Here is a 15,491-nt window from a genome sequence, read left to right as displayed (position 1 = left end):
TTAATAGGAAAATAATTAATATCTCCTAAAGATACACGTGACGTATGAATCCATAAATTTATTGTCAAATTTAAGCGTAGTTGCTACTGAAGGCGTAACGGAATTGTATATACATATACAATTCAGTAACAAATTCTAAAGCTTCAAATGTTTATATGTTGATTCTTGGCATCAAAGCATAACTGAAATTTTTCGATCAACGTTTTGTGTACATTTGCTACTTCCTGTGATACTACTGATGCACATTATTTTTTTCATGTTCTTAGTTTATATAATAGTTCATATAATTGAAATAGAATGTTATTATAGTCGTTGAACTAATTTTTGTATCCTTTATGAATATAGATAAAAAATGCAGATACGGAATATGTATATTTAGATGATCCAAAAGATCATAGCGAAAGAAAATATGACAAAGTGAAATACAAAACGTATCTTAGATACGTCGCGAAATATATCGTTGTATTTAGCTTTATCGTGTTTTGCATATCGAATTTGCTTAACTAAGGGTGTAACAATCACGTCACAAGTAATACGAATAGATATTTTCCCTTTCCCCTGTGTTGTTTTAGCTTATAGGACCCCGTGACCTTGGAATAAACCAATCGAAAGTCAACAAGTTGATGCATGGAACTATTGTAAACTGTATTACTGAAATTGTTTGAAATAAGAAAATTGAATAGTTTTAGATATTCTTAATTTCTGAATACAGCCACGAAGACTCACCTTATTTTAAATGAAAACTTCTATATTTTAATAGCAAACTTCGTGCAAGTTGGTTGTATTCGATTGAAAGTATCCGGTAAACACTCTCGGATTGGCATAGTGAGTTCGTATCCCTCGTAGTTGGGGTTATCTGACATCTATCGAAAGTCAAGATATCAGACTAAGAAATCATGAGTATCGTACTTTATGAAATAAAAAGACAATTTCGGAAAACCGAATCTCAAAGTAATATTTCGAAGACGTCAATAGAATATTCGCTGATGCCTTAAAAGTGCTCTACTCGTTTAATTATTTGTCGCGTGAACATTGCGCGAAATAGTTTACACAGCGTCGGTTGAAGGCCGCTTCAAATTTCAAGCATTCTGACTGAATTGGTATCATATAAACTAAATCTGGACATCACATGATTCGTCACGAAGGTGTGACGGAACTTTTACGCGTCATTTGGTAAAATAAACTATTTGAAATGGAAATAATTCCAACTAAGGATTATTAAAGAAACGAATCTTTCAACTAAGAAAAGATTTTGTTGTCGCATGAATCTATTTGACTTGAACACCTCGTTGAACCGTAATAAACGAAGATTTAGCAAGAGACACAACGTGTATTCAATTTAAAGGTTAGACTTAGATTCTCTGGTTTATTCGCATGTGGTTCTATGTATCTAGCCTTATTGGAGACTAGGGCAAAATTCAGCTGATGTCATCTAGGTACTGTTATTTCTGGACTACAGGTTGTTTTTAGTGAGTTGCAAGGGGAAAGTACAGCTGATGTTATCTAGGTACTGTTATTTCTGAACTATGGATTGTTTTGAGTAAGTTGCAGAGGCAAGATCATGTGATTCGGTGATAGATTATCTATGAACGATGAGTCATTTGATGCTTCACAAAGGAGTGGTTGAAGAACAAGTGAACGAGTGGAATAAACCACTGCTCAGAGATATTTCGATGCAGCGGAAATATAATATATGTAGAAGACGATGATAATTGGCAGTACTCCTGTATTTAAAAATCTAAAATATTGTTCATTGACGACACAGTTCAAACATGACAAAGTGAGATGCAACGATAGAGTTGGCGAACACATCACAGATACGTTTGGCATCTCACTTGTTCATGTTTCATTTCGTTTACGTTCCTCGTCAAGCGGTGGATTTCAACACTTGCCCACGTCGCGTTACAACTAATGTAAATGATTCCCTTTTCCTCTGTGACATTTTAGCTCGTAGAATAGTTGCCAACTTTTGACACGTCAATAATTGTTGCAATGCACAGTTTTTGAAATGGTATCGTAGTGCTGCGTATCCTGACATACCTAGTTAAGTCTATGTGAGTGAGCTATCAAATTTGACTGGTATGTAATGTACTTGTACTTGCAAGGAAAGACTCGACTAATTAAATAGATGTGTGGTGTTCGAAGGTATATTTGAATCTCTCCGTTTGCTATTGTGGGAATGTAATGAAATAGGTGTAGTTCTGAGAAAATATGAAGAGTGTTTGGAACAAACGAGCGAGTGAAGTGTTTTCAAGGTGAGAAAGAAGAGTGCTTGAATGTAATGTTAGAATGTCTAAACAAAAACATGAAAGACGAGCAATTGAATACGATTTAGTTTAGAGTCGTTCTGTAAGGAGCATACGTTACTTTTTCTTACTCCGGCTTAAGCAGCATGCACGGTGAGAGCGAAGAGACGAAAGGGGAGTCTAGGCCAGTAGAATGCGAAGAGAAGGAAAAGCGTAAAGACTTCACATAGACACCCTAATCCTGACTAAGTAAGAAGTCCAGAGAAGGATTTTGAGCAGCTTTTGCTTGGCCTCTTTAGACAATCTCAGCGAATTGGGACTCACGACCATCATTAAACACAGTTTTGGGAAAAAGACTCCTTACAAAAGTTAGAGTCAATGTTTAATCGCACTAATTTTAATAACTTTTACACGTACAGATATGACTCTAGTGTCAATAACTTGTCCTGTAACGGTATCATAAAATCCTTCTACATTGTGACTTGAAACGTATTTAGTATCTAATTACATAAAACATTCTGTCTTCTACCATAGCAGAAGAAATCTTTTATATCGAATAATTTTTCACTTAAAAAATATACTCCAGTGCATCGATAAATTGTTCTATTGGTACACATTACATCGATTTAGACAATTTTTTCCGTCCTTATACAATTAAATGTATACTGGAATGCAACGAAATTCGTAAAACAATTTGTTCGCTTTATTCGATATTTGCTTGCTAGTGGAACTTATTGCGAAGCAATTTGTTGTATTTTTCTGATGTTTACAGATCACGCCTGAAACATCGATTATAACAAGCACGCATGCCTATATCTATTGTTCACTTTTCAATATATTTTTGTGATAGTGTCTAACATCCTAAAGTTAATGATATATAGTTTTAAGCATAGATGAGTAATAGTTTAAGAGATATTTAACGTTAAAAGCTTTACGAGGCTTTACATTTTCGACAATATAAGCATCGTTAATAAATTAGTCCGTAGCAAGTTGGTACCAAGGTTGTGTCTCTTAAATCACTGTTCTTTTTCTTGTCGTAAACTTATTTAATTATACTAAAATATTAAACGATGAATTTTTTGAAAGTATATATTCTATTTTATTAGTAAGTATGGGTTATATTTACAGTGTGAAAATTACATTTAAACATTTGTAATGACAAAATTAAACGTTTTTAATTAAACGATGTTCGAGACATAGCACTTTTTTTAAAAAAAATAATCTCGAAATATAATGATTATTTTTTTTTTTAAAAAAGTGCTATGTCTCGAACATCGTTTAATTAAAAACGTTTAATTTTGTCATTACAAATGTTTAAATGTAATACTTCTTTTATGGCAAATACGTTTATTAATTTATGAATCATTCTTTTTGATTATGTATGTATTATAAGTATCGACAATGATGTAATATACTATCCACTTAAATATTACAGATATTGATTTCTCTATCAAATATCATTATTGAAACAAATAAGATAAGTGATGGAAAACGTAATATTAGTTATTGATAAATAGTGAATACAGAAAATAATAAAAATCCTTTGCAATTAATCTTTTCAGGAATACTATCACACATGTGTATGTATAATACGTTAATTTTTTAAGTGATTTTAAATATTATTACATGAAAGTAATCAGTATAATTGTGAATAAATATTTATAATTAAATTACATAATAATATAGCACAGCAACACTGTTATAATATTAGATTAATGGTTGGTTTATTTCAAATAAATAATTCATGCTTAAAGAAGTTAAAAAAGAAATCAGATAAAATTATTAAAAAATGTACACATTATAAGTACATACAATGAAATCGGTTGTCGATTTTTTAATTAGTCGAGTAAAACTGTGAGAGAAAACGGGGGCAACGCTTTTAGCAGTTTCTACAAATAATATAATAAAACTGCAAACTAATAGGATCTTAAATAAATTAATAAAATTTTAAAGCTTGTATTATTTATAAGCAGGAACAAAGGTATCCGTTACACAAAAAGGCGTTAGTCAAATCGAGTTCACGTATACTCCACGAACTTTCAAACTGGATTTTCTCAAAACAGAAATCTTATTTGAAAAACTTTCATTCTGCGCTTTGAACCTACTTTTTCACAATTGCTTACTTCTACTTTGATTATAGGACACATTACGTTCCTTATTTATTTGGATGTTGAATCGATAATTGCAACGCTGATCATTGATCTATAAGGATTACTATTGAACTTTACATTTTGAAATAAATTTCACTACTTTACGACAGTTCGTCGGAAACAGATATTAACCAAGTAATGCATACAATACGCAGAATCTGACAAAGAAATAATTTAAAATTACCGTTTGTACAACATCCTGTCAAAAATTATTTGTATCTTCTATATTTTATTTTTTAAATATTTATATGTTGCTTACAATGTCTTTAAACCAATAATTTCATATAAAATCCATTTAAAACATACGTAACAAGATAAAGCGCTTAATTCATTAACTGATGATTATATAAAAGTGGATGTGAATTTTATATTTAACACTAAACGTACCAAGCGGGGTCAAATGACCCCTTTGAAAATTTACTTTAAATTCGTACATTTATTGTCATTTCTGTCGGTCATTTGACTTTCTGTAAATTCCTATATCATCCGATTATTCAATTTCCCACCTTCCGTTTTTCTCGTAGCTTATTTTTTAGCGACAAAAATTCTTTACCTACCTTACGTACCACGGGGGGTCATTTGACCCCGTACGAAGTTTACGTATTTTTTAGCAGTTTTCCAACTGGAATCTTAGTTCTAAATTCATACTTAGAACGCGATGAAACCAGACTGACGTCAATACCACTCAGCGAATTTGTTGCGATGAAATTAGTCGAAGCTTTCACCAACTGTAGAAGAAATATTACAACCGAGAATTTTTTTACGACTTCATCTTTGGCTGCAAAATTATTGGCGAAAAGGACAACGTTAGTGGGAACAATGCGTGCGAACAGGAGGGAATTGCCCGCACTTGCAAAAACAACGAAAGATAATTCGAAACTTCTTTCAACAATGACGTACAAATCGATTGACTGTACGCTAACGATTTATAAATCAAAACCAAGAAAAAAAAGTAGCGATATCGAGTACCAAACGTAAAACCGTAAAAATCAAGAACAATGGAAAGAAGACATCCGAAACGATCAGTTACTATAATAAAACCAAATTTGGCGTCGATATAGTTGACCAAACGGCGCGAAAGTATAGCGTCAAATCGAAGTGCAATAGATGGCCTGTACAGGTATTTTTCAATATTTTCTATCTGGCTAGAATCAATTCGTGGATACTCTATCAGGAAACAACTGGGTTGGAGCTATCGAGGCAATCCTTCCTGTTACAATTAGCAGACGAGCTTGTTACAGAGTACCTCGAATTTTGCAAAGAAGAAAAGGAAAATCAACGAGAAGGAGTATCAAGCAGCTCCAATAATAATTCTCAATCCGGGAAAAAATGTCAAATAAGATTGCGCGCGGGCGATAAAACAACACAAACTTGCATAATTTGTAAAGAAATTTGTTCGCGGGAAATGTACGAAGGAGAAACCCATCCTATGTAAAAAATGTAATTGGTCGATTGTTTTGTTTATAACGATAAAAATATGTGTTTCATTTTATACGAAATCGGAAACGATGTTGCAAATGATTTCCTTTAATAAATAAAGAATTTCTTACGAAAAATCTACGTTTATTTCATAAGGGGTCAAATGACCCCCTATGGTAAGATTAGGTATAGAAAAATGCCGGTACGTTTAGTGTTAAGAAATGTAAAGTACTAGAAAGAAGATTTTATTGAATTTTTCAAATTTCAAATTTTTGTACCTTGTGTAACAAAAAATAATTTTTTTTTCATTTAGCTAATTTCATTAAAAAAAAAAACATAAAAGTAGGTAAAAAGGAAATGCTTTGTAAATTAATCACATGTTATACTTGTGTGTGATCAAACTTCCTGTAGAAAATGTACACACTCAGATTAAGTTTTACTTTCTATTCGAAGAGAAGATCTCCATATGTTCAACTAGAAAGTAAATATATCTTATCACACCAATACAGGCAACGTATTCAGTATAAAATATTTATTCGATTTGGAATTTTTAACATATGCTTCTAATATTCAAAATCAATATAGGAATTTCTCGGTTAAAGATAAAATTTTTTACATAAAAAGCATGTTTTTTCATCAGGAGAATTATTAGTTGTTTTATAAATAAAGTCTATACCGCACTCATACCTTCTTGGTTTCATAATTGCATAATCATTGAATTTAGATAAACTATTGATCTGATACATAAAAATCAAGACAATTGTTAATCTAGAGTTTCTTTCCTATTTATCGAGTCAATCAACACGGTTAACAAAATGGAATACACTAAGAAGAAAAACATTCAATTCTTTGGGCTTTTCCAAAATGCGAACTAATCGTCGTTAACTCGATAATTAAAGGCTTCTGCACAACATATTCAAATTTCGAGTCAATCATCCAAACAACTTTTGAGGTATTATGCATACCACGTCGAAAAGCATCGTTTCAAGAAAAATAGTTTTAAAGTTTCATCAAAAGTTCAGTTCAACATCCTATAACATTGTGGCAGCATCTCTCACACTCGCCACCAGAGGAAAACTGACCACTGATCGTTTCCCGCAAATTCCTGTACCACCTCCGATCGATATATATTCGATCTTTTTCGTTCTCCTAAACTCTAAAAAGCTCGCCACAGCATTATCAGTTTTTAAAACTCTCGAGTCTTTAGAAAAATGTAAAACAAAATCGATATTTTAACAACAATTTTATTGAAAAACATAAAAATATAATTAAGATTAAATATTGTTTGTAAAACATGATTTTATGCCAAATGTATAATTACTATCTTCACATTTGTTGGAATATGTTATCAAAAACGTTCATAATCAAATTTCTTTATACAAGAGAATATACTATTTACAAATCTACCGAGAACGTTCGGTATCATAAACTAAATCCTACTTATAGAGTTATGTGTACAATAAAAGTCTAACTCTCGGAAACCTTTTTCAACAGGTAAATTGCAGTAGTGAAATACTGTTTCAGCAAGACTGTAATGAAAGAAAAAATACCTCGATTTGAATGATTGTTAGTTAAACAGCTTCCTCTACTTTGAATACAACTTCCGCATTACGTCGCAAATAAGTTACGACTGTTTAGCAAACTTCCAAGAAAACGTAAAAAGTTCTATGGTCACGCAAATTTCACTTATACTACGTTAAGTGTTTGAGCAAGGAGTAATTAATATATACTCTTTAAAGCGTACTTAATGTTACTCCACAAACTTCCAGAGTACGGTTTGGTATCGTAGTCATTCCTGTCCGCCAGATGCAAAAGTTCTAGATAATGTGATAGAGGAGAACAAGGGGAAAAAAACTGTCCACTGATCCTTTAATCTTTGCAAATTTCTTCTGTAGTCTTTAACATTGCTGGCCAATGGTCAATGGTACTCGGTGAAATTGTACTCACAACAGAAATCCTTTTATTACCAAGATGTAGTAATAGTACTAAACAAGAAGCACTATTTCCGGTAATCGTATCTAAAGTGCAAGAAACGCTATGGTGTAGCGTACTATTTTCACGCATTTCGGATCGCTGGTAAATTTTTGGAAAAGAAATACACCATCGTTACCATTACGAATGATACGTGGGTGATCCCCCCCACACCCTCATTGTAGAACATTCCATTTATTAACGGTGAAAGTGAAAATGGTATTTCTATTTTAAAAAATTCTCTAAAACTATAGAATTTAAATGATAATAATTTTTTATTCAGACAAAAGAAATGCTCCACTTTTCTTATTTAAGGTGTACAAAGTTTGTTTTGAAGGATTTTTTCTCTTCATTATTTGATATATCTTTTCGTCTTGGAATTCATGCGTTGCACATAGATCTTCAAAGTTAATGTAGGATCATTTTCAGGAAGAATATCTTCTTTCATACTTCTAGTAATTACAATCAAAGTAGCGTCGTGCAAAGTTACTTTCCGAGGATTGGAAGGTAAGACGACCACACTTGAAATTCCAACGATGTAATTAACATGTTAATAACAGTTGCTGGATTTATTTGCGACATTTTTTTAGTAGGTTTGTAATCACTACGATAGATACTATATAATTACATTTCTGCAACAGAATAGTCAATCCCGAATAGGAGCAATTACGTATGGTATAAAATTCCAGAGCACCATTGTATTCATGTCTCACATATTATAAAAAGCGGACATCCTGTCAAACTGTTCCATATATAACTGATAATTTTAAATTTTTATGTGCGAATAAAAATGAAAAAATATGTGTTTTATTCCATAACAATAAAATATCGTATATAAATTAATACGAGGTAAGTTGTATCATGTAATAACTTGCCTCATGCTCTTTTACAAGTTACATCGATCCATATTTTACGGATTAATATGTCTCTAACTTCAAATGTTTTTCTTGTATGCCATATTAATTGTATCAATACAGTCTTAATAACAAACATTTGTGGCAGCGCTACCCACACTTGCCACCAGAGGGAAACTCACCACGAACCGTTTCCCGCAAGTACTCATACCTGCTCCGATCGGTATATATACGATCCCTTACCGATCTTCCAATGTCCTGGCGTATAAGGCAGGGCCTGCTAGGATGCCTCACTGACGAGTCCACTAGCAGGCCCGGGATGAAACGCTCTCCCCACTACTTTTCCTACCTCCGACCGGATTACGTGGAATCAAATTCTAAGTAGAAAAATTTAATTCGCAAGACTCTATGCCATACAATATGGAACAAATATAATATAAACCGTGCACCATGCATAATACACTGTAAATAACTACTCTATTGGACATGATTACCCTCGAATAGTTTTGCAGTGTTTTTACGTCTGACAGAAAAGTAGACGTAACTGTGACTTTTTACCCCTGAGACTTTACACTCCAATTTATTTTACATAAGTTCTGAACCAATGTTGATACGTATTGCATCGCAAACTCACGGTATGTGAACAGTTTTGGAAACACATAAAATATTATATAATCAGTTCTATGCAAATACACATTGCGGATTCGACATGCCTAATACCAGTCGCCGATCATACATTAAAAGGCGCCGTTCAACTGCCCTAAAATCTTATTTATTTTCCTTTCGATATTTCATGTGTTTTTTCTTAATTTTTTCATTTCTCTCTTTCCGACCTATCTTTACATGCACCTTATATTTCTCTCACGTCTCCTTCCCATAATCTCTATATTTTTTTACATATCCAATCCTGTACCGACCACTCTTAAATTTGTTTTTATTAACTTCAACTCCTCCACCGATTAGAAATTACAAAAATTTGGTTGATAAGCAAAGATGAAAAATCTGCGAGATTACCTCCAGAGTTCTTCCTTGACAGTTTCTCGTTAACGACATCCTTCACAGACTTTCAGTTCTAATTTACTTGCTCAATAGTAATTTACTTTCGTTATTTTATTCACAAGTTTTATTCACAAGTTTTATTCACATTGCATTGTTATATTATATTTTAATAAACTGTGTTATTGTACATTACGTGCAATTTAATAAAATGTTAAATTTCTTGCATATATTTTAATCATTTGATTTTACGACTGTAGAAACAGTTCTTCGCAACCCTTCGTTTTGTCTCTACTTTCGTTTTAATGTTACGTATATATACGTGTATAAATAATGGGAAGAAACATCATTTACCATTGATCCATAAATGACAAATATGACATATATTAATGGCCGTGATGATTTAAATTAAAGAGAGAAGTATATATAATAATAAATAATGACTCGTCAAACTTTTACGTTTTGACCTTTATTCGAAGTCCTCTTCAGAAAAGATGTTACTTTTTCCCAGAAAATATAATTCATTTTATTTAATTGTATTTCTCTTGCACATTTACATAAATTTTGGTTACCATCTTGTTCTTTTTTTTTGTTTTTTTGCAACATTTGTTTGAGAATAATACCCTTTTTGAAGATGGTGTCGAATAAAAATTAAATGTAAAAATAAATAATATTTTACACATCACTATCAATTTTACAAGCCGTTATTCGCTTTCCTTTAATTTACTATCAATTTAAAAACTATAATCTTCGCTTTTTCGGTTAAATAAGAAAAATTTAATAGCGACTGTTTTCAATAATTCTCCATTGATATTATTGAAATCGGGTCTTAATAATAACAGCTCAGTTGTATCTCTCTTTTTATTTACTATTCGCTTCGCTCGTTCTCGTATCATATATATGCATCATTTGCGTAACAAAGTCGTTGAATAAAATTCAAAATGTAAAATCTTACGATACCTGCATAATGAGAGAAACTATGTGAGAGAACGCCATAGCATGTGCACTATTGTCGGAGAAAAATGCCGAGAGTTTCATCAATTAATTATGTGATTCCGTCATACCCGATGGTCACACTGTAGCCCAAAAACAATGGTACGAATTCCCGAGACATCTCGAGGAAAATAAACGCGTGTAGATTCCTCGAATAAAATGAATTATCTTCGAATGTCAAAGATTGAAATGTATCGATCACAGATTTACACACAGTCTCTACTTACACGTTGTCGAGGTTTATTGCAGACTTTTGACAATAATATCGGCATAATAGTCCATCACGGATGGACTTTTTCCCGAAGCTCCAGCAATCGTGGAGCAAAAAAGAGTGCTCCGTATACGAATATTATCGTGCAATTATAATGTTCTTGAAGATTCATTTCTCCCTTGAGGTAGAACGTGAGCGTATGTGTTGTATGCAGAAGAAAAAAGTGGCTCCCTTTGATCCTATTCATGAATTTCTTCGTCCATCGTTCGCACATGTACAATACATACCTAATTTACGTTTCTCTGCTTCGGCTCGTTTGCAGCCCCTCTCGACGCCTTGGTGACTCTTTACATGTACACTGAACTATCTCTGCACAAATGCTCGAAAGATATAGTTAATTTCATTTCTTTCAACATTCATCGGTCCCATTCATTGGTATCACTGGATCTCTCACAAATCTATGCGTATGTTTATTAATTTCATTTAAACGAATCGTTTACACAACATTACCCTTGATTCCCTCTTTTACTCGAATAGTTAATTTCTTACGGAACAATTTTGACCGATTCTTTTGCCAACTTTAAGTTCACATTTATTAACGTGCAGCCTTTCGAAACATCTACACTATACGTTACGTTATTATTTACCGAATACGGTTTTAACCAGTTACAGTTTAGCATCGTATAATTAATATGATTACGATTACACGTTATCACATTACGCGACCAATGATTCGTTGCTTAATGTCGTGGCAGGAGCACAAGTACGCAGTTCATCCAATGCAATTTGGGAAGTATCATTTTTCCAATATTGCTCACGCCAAAAAGAACACCGAAAAGATCGACACATTTAATCGTCACTAGAAACCAAATATTCCCGAATATAGTCAAGCGGAATGCATTCGAACCGTGTTTTCGGCACGGCGATCGCGCGCATACTGAAAATCCCAGTAACCACCCCCATCGACCCTCTCTCCTTAACCTCCCCCTCTCTAATACATACAACACCGTGAACACGCACACATACATCCGTTAGGGGGGTGCAAGTTACGCGCGTAGAATGCATCCAATACTCACATTCGCACCCGAAAACCCCTCCGAACTTCCATGAAATTATCGTCTTATCGGAAAAGTAACAGGCTTTTGTTTCACAGCGATAGTGGATTAACTACACGATTTAGTCAGTGGAAAGGAGGATTGGGAGGAAGAATAAATTTCGTTTACACGTCGATAGTCTCGATGAAAGAAAAGTCTACGATTTATAAAAATAATTTTGTATAGTTTAAATGTGAATAAATATGTGTTCCACAACCTATACTCAAAAAGGTTTATAGTTTTTTGCTTTAAAATTCTGAATAAAGCTGAAATAATCGCATTCTAGACAGGAATACCGCCTTAAGATGTAGATGTCTCATATCATTGAGTATTGGTAAAACATTTTCCAAAAGCCTAAAAATTCCATGCGAGTGTTAATATAAAACGAAGCGTTATTATAGCAAGGGCAAAGACTCTGCTTAAGATCATTTTGAATCGCATCAGACAAAAAAATATTATTAGACAAAATTGAAGCGCTTTAATCGTTTTCGAATTTCGTTATTATATTTGACACTCGTATTTTAGACGTTTTATGCTTGGCATAAATGGAAAAAGGAAACAAATACCCTCTTCACTGAACATATACAAGGTAGATGTATTCGCGAATGCAGATTCGATATTTATGAGTTTTCGAACTCTACACGCGCACCATTGACGGTTGAACTTTTAAAATACATACGAATTGATCTATTGCAAAGTTGAAAACGTTATTTGGCCGTGCAAACTTTTATCCAGATTATACGAAAACTACTTTCTTTGTCACCGACAAACATGTTTACTCGAATAATAATTTATTCAATTAAATAGCCGCTTGGTTAAATGTTTACTTTAATAACGGTTACATAATCGTACAATAACTTGTACGAAAAATAAAAAATACAAGTAAATTATTGTCAATTGTACTTTGGTTAAATATACAGAGTAAAGTACATTCGTACAGTAATCGTAAGAAAATTACACTAATGCTTCGTTATCTGTAGCAGGCACGTGAGCGAATCGTAACTGTAAACGTGGAAGGTAGCTGTTCCAAGAATTGAGCGTCATTATCTATCTCCGGCTTGCTCATCTTTGAGTACACACTAGTCCATTTATGCTTGTCGTTCGAGGAAAATACGACATGCGTGACCCTTTTTCTTTTCGGCAAGCTTCTAGTTGTTGCGTGTTCGAAACGCTCATGGTATTATTTAAACTTTATAATAAAATTATTATTTAGTAAATACGTGTTCATGGTATTTTAATATATTTTTGTATAAGTAATTTCAATAAAATATGAAAAATATTGGTTAAATACATCAGAATTTATTCTCAAAATAGTACCGTTAAAATCACATAACTGAGCTTACGTTATATTAATGAGAATCATGTCATTTTTGACATTGTCGTTCTAACATTCAAAATTTTTTTATTACAATATTCTAACTTTATAATAGGTCATTAATCCAATAAATAAATTTTTATAAAGTATACATCATACCTGTTAGCTCTCACAAAATTTGCGAGTCCGATTATTTGGCAAATAAGCTTCATGTTCAAAAAACAATGTTTATTTAACAATGTAGCGGACCTCTCCGGATAGTTTCGGCGAAGTATAGCTATGCGTCGAAAACGTAATTTGACGCGCGACAGTCGCGCGTAGAACACGGCGCCGTGTAACATAAACAGGCGAACTAGCTTATCGTTGCCGGCGGAGGCCTGCACTTGACTAGATGAGTTACCGCTGTCCGAAAGAAGGCGATCGTGAGAATCGGCTTCGAGGACAGCAGAGCGGCGGTCGAAGGACAGTAAGCAGAGGTCGCCCGTATAATAAAGAACGAAGGCAGATCCTTTCCGTCCGCCGAACTATTCACTCGACTTTGACTCGCTTTGTGACAATTATTTAATACCTACCTACCGTACAATCCCCAAACTGGTGACCCCGACGTGATCGGTAGTAGAAGGGGATACCGTAGGTTGTATTATTTTTGTGATAAGTGCAAGTGGCGTGATTGCACATTATGGAAGATCTGCTAGCAAAAGGGGCGGCTGCCGAAGATTCCGCTGAAGCGCGAGGTGCCGCGAATGTGGCAGTGGCAGCTCCGTTGAAGATTCCCACGTTCTGGCCACAAAAAGTCGCGTTGTGGTTTAGACAGGTGGAAGCCCAGTTCACCATCGGACGTATCACCAAGGATGATACGAAATTCGGGTACGTGGTGGCTCAGTTGGATGGCAAATACGCGGAGGAGGTTGAGGACATAATTTGTAATTCTCCGGACGGCAACAAATACGAAGCCATTAAAAGGGAGCTGATTAAGCGACTGTCGGACTCGGACACTACGCGGGTGCGAACATTATTAGAGATGGAGGAAATCGGCGACTGGATACCGACGCAGTTTTGGCGACACCTGCGAGAACTGACAGGCTCATCGGTCAGCGACGATTTCCTAACGGAAATTTGGAAGAATCGTCTTCCAGTAAAGACGCAACTGGTACTGGCGGCGACATCCGATAAGGATGGAACAAAGTTAGCCGAAATAGCGGACCGGGTACATGAAATACCAGTGGAAAGAGGAATTGTGCTGGTATCATGACAGGTTCGCTGAGAAGGCTACAAAATGTATCCCCCCGTGAAAATGGGCAGGTAAGAGGTCGGAAAACAAGTAGGACCGTCGCACGTGGACGCGGCCGATACCGACGGTCCCAAAACTGGCCGCATTTTCGTCACCGACAGATACACCAAAATGAAATTGTTGGTGGATACGGGGGCGGATGTATGCGTTTTTCCACGATCGCGCGTGAAAGGACGTCCAAGTAAAGGTGAATTTGAACTTTACGCAACGAATGGCACACATATCGCGACTTACGGCACAACGGTGGTAAGTTTAAACTTGTCGTTACGGCGTGAGTTTACGTGGCGCTTTATTGTCGCGGATGTGGACGCGCCGATCATTGGCATGGACTTTTTGGTACATTACAATTTACTAGTGGACCCGAGAAATAAGCGGTTGCTCGATGCGACAACAAAATTGTTCGTAGTTGGACGACGGGTTACGGACAAGGTGGCGTCGGTAAAGACAATTAACGATTCTGTGTATCATCGGCTGCTCGCCGAATACCCGGACCTCATCAAGCCACCTGTTTTCCGCATGAAAACGGTGAAACACGACGTCGTGCACCATATCCTGACCACGCCCGAACCACCGGTTCATCATAAACCCAAACGCCTTGCTCCGGATAGATATCAGGCAGCCAAGGCTGAATTCGAATTGATGCTTGTGTCAATTATTTAATACCTACCTACCGTACAATCCCCAAAACAATAATAAGGAAATGAAAAATAATTAAGAATGTAATATGATTGAAAAGGTAGAAGTGTTCGATAGTTTACAGTATTTGAAATATTTTCGGTATTCGTGAATTATTCATTTCTTTTTTGGTTTTCTCGATAGTACGTAACGGCAGGAGGTTCACTGGCTTTGGCTTAATTGTCGAAGCTGTGAAGACAATAACTCTTATAAATTGTCCCTAATCTCAAGTTATGGTGCGTGACGATGAGACGCATGACTGGAGGAGGGGCCTCA

The 15,491-nt window shown here is 34.8% G+C and overlaps 2 protein-coding genes across 2 annotated transcripts; both read left to right on the top strand.

Moving 5' to 3' along the window:
• Positions 1–13,928: 13,928 nt before the first annotated feature.
• Positions 13,929–14,501, top strand: LOC143152312 (uncharacterized). Its single transcript, XM_076322280.1, has one exon. The coding sequence runs from the start codon at positions 13,929–13,931 to the stop codon at positions 14,499–14,501; it is 573 nt and encodes a 190-aa protein (XP_076178395.1).
• A 150-nt stretch (positions 14,502–14,651) lies between these two features.
• Positions 14,652–15,200, top strand: LOC143152311 (uncharacterized). The gene has a single exon (XM_076322279.1). It carries the CDS (start codon positions 14,652–14,654, stop codon positions 15,198–15,200), a length of 549 nt encoding a protein of 182 aa, XP_076178394.1.
• The last annotated feature ends 291 nt before the right edge of the window (positions 15,201–15,491 follow it).

Source organism: Ptiloglossa arizonensis, chromosome 10, assembly GCF_051014685.1.
Source record: "Ptiloglossa arizonensis isolate GNS036 chromosome 10, iyPtiAriz1_principal, whole genome shotgun sequence".
Lineage (NCBI taxonomy): Eukaryota > Metazoa > Arthropoda > Insecta > Hymenoptera > Colletidae > Ptiloglossa > Ptiloglossa arizonensis.
Note: the sequence above shows the minus strand (reverse complement) of the source record. Positions and strands in the feature narration are given on the sequence as shown.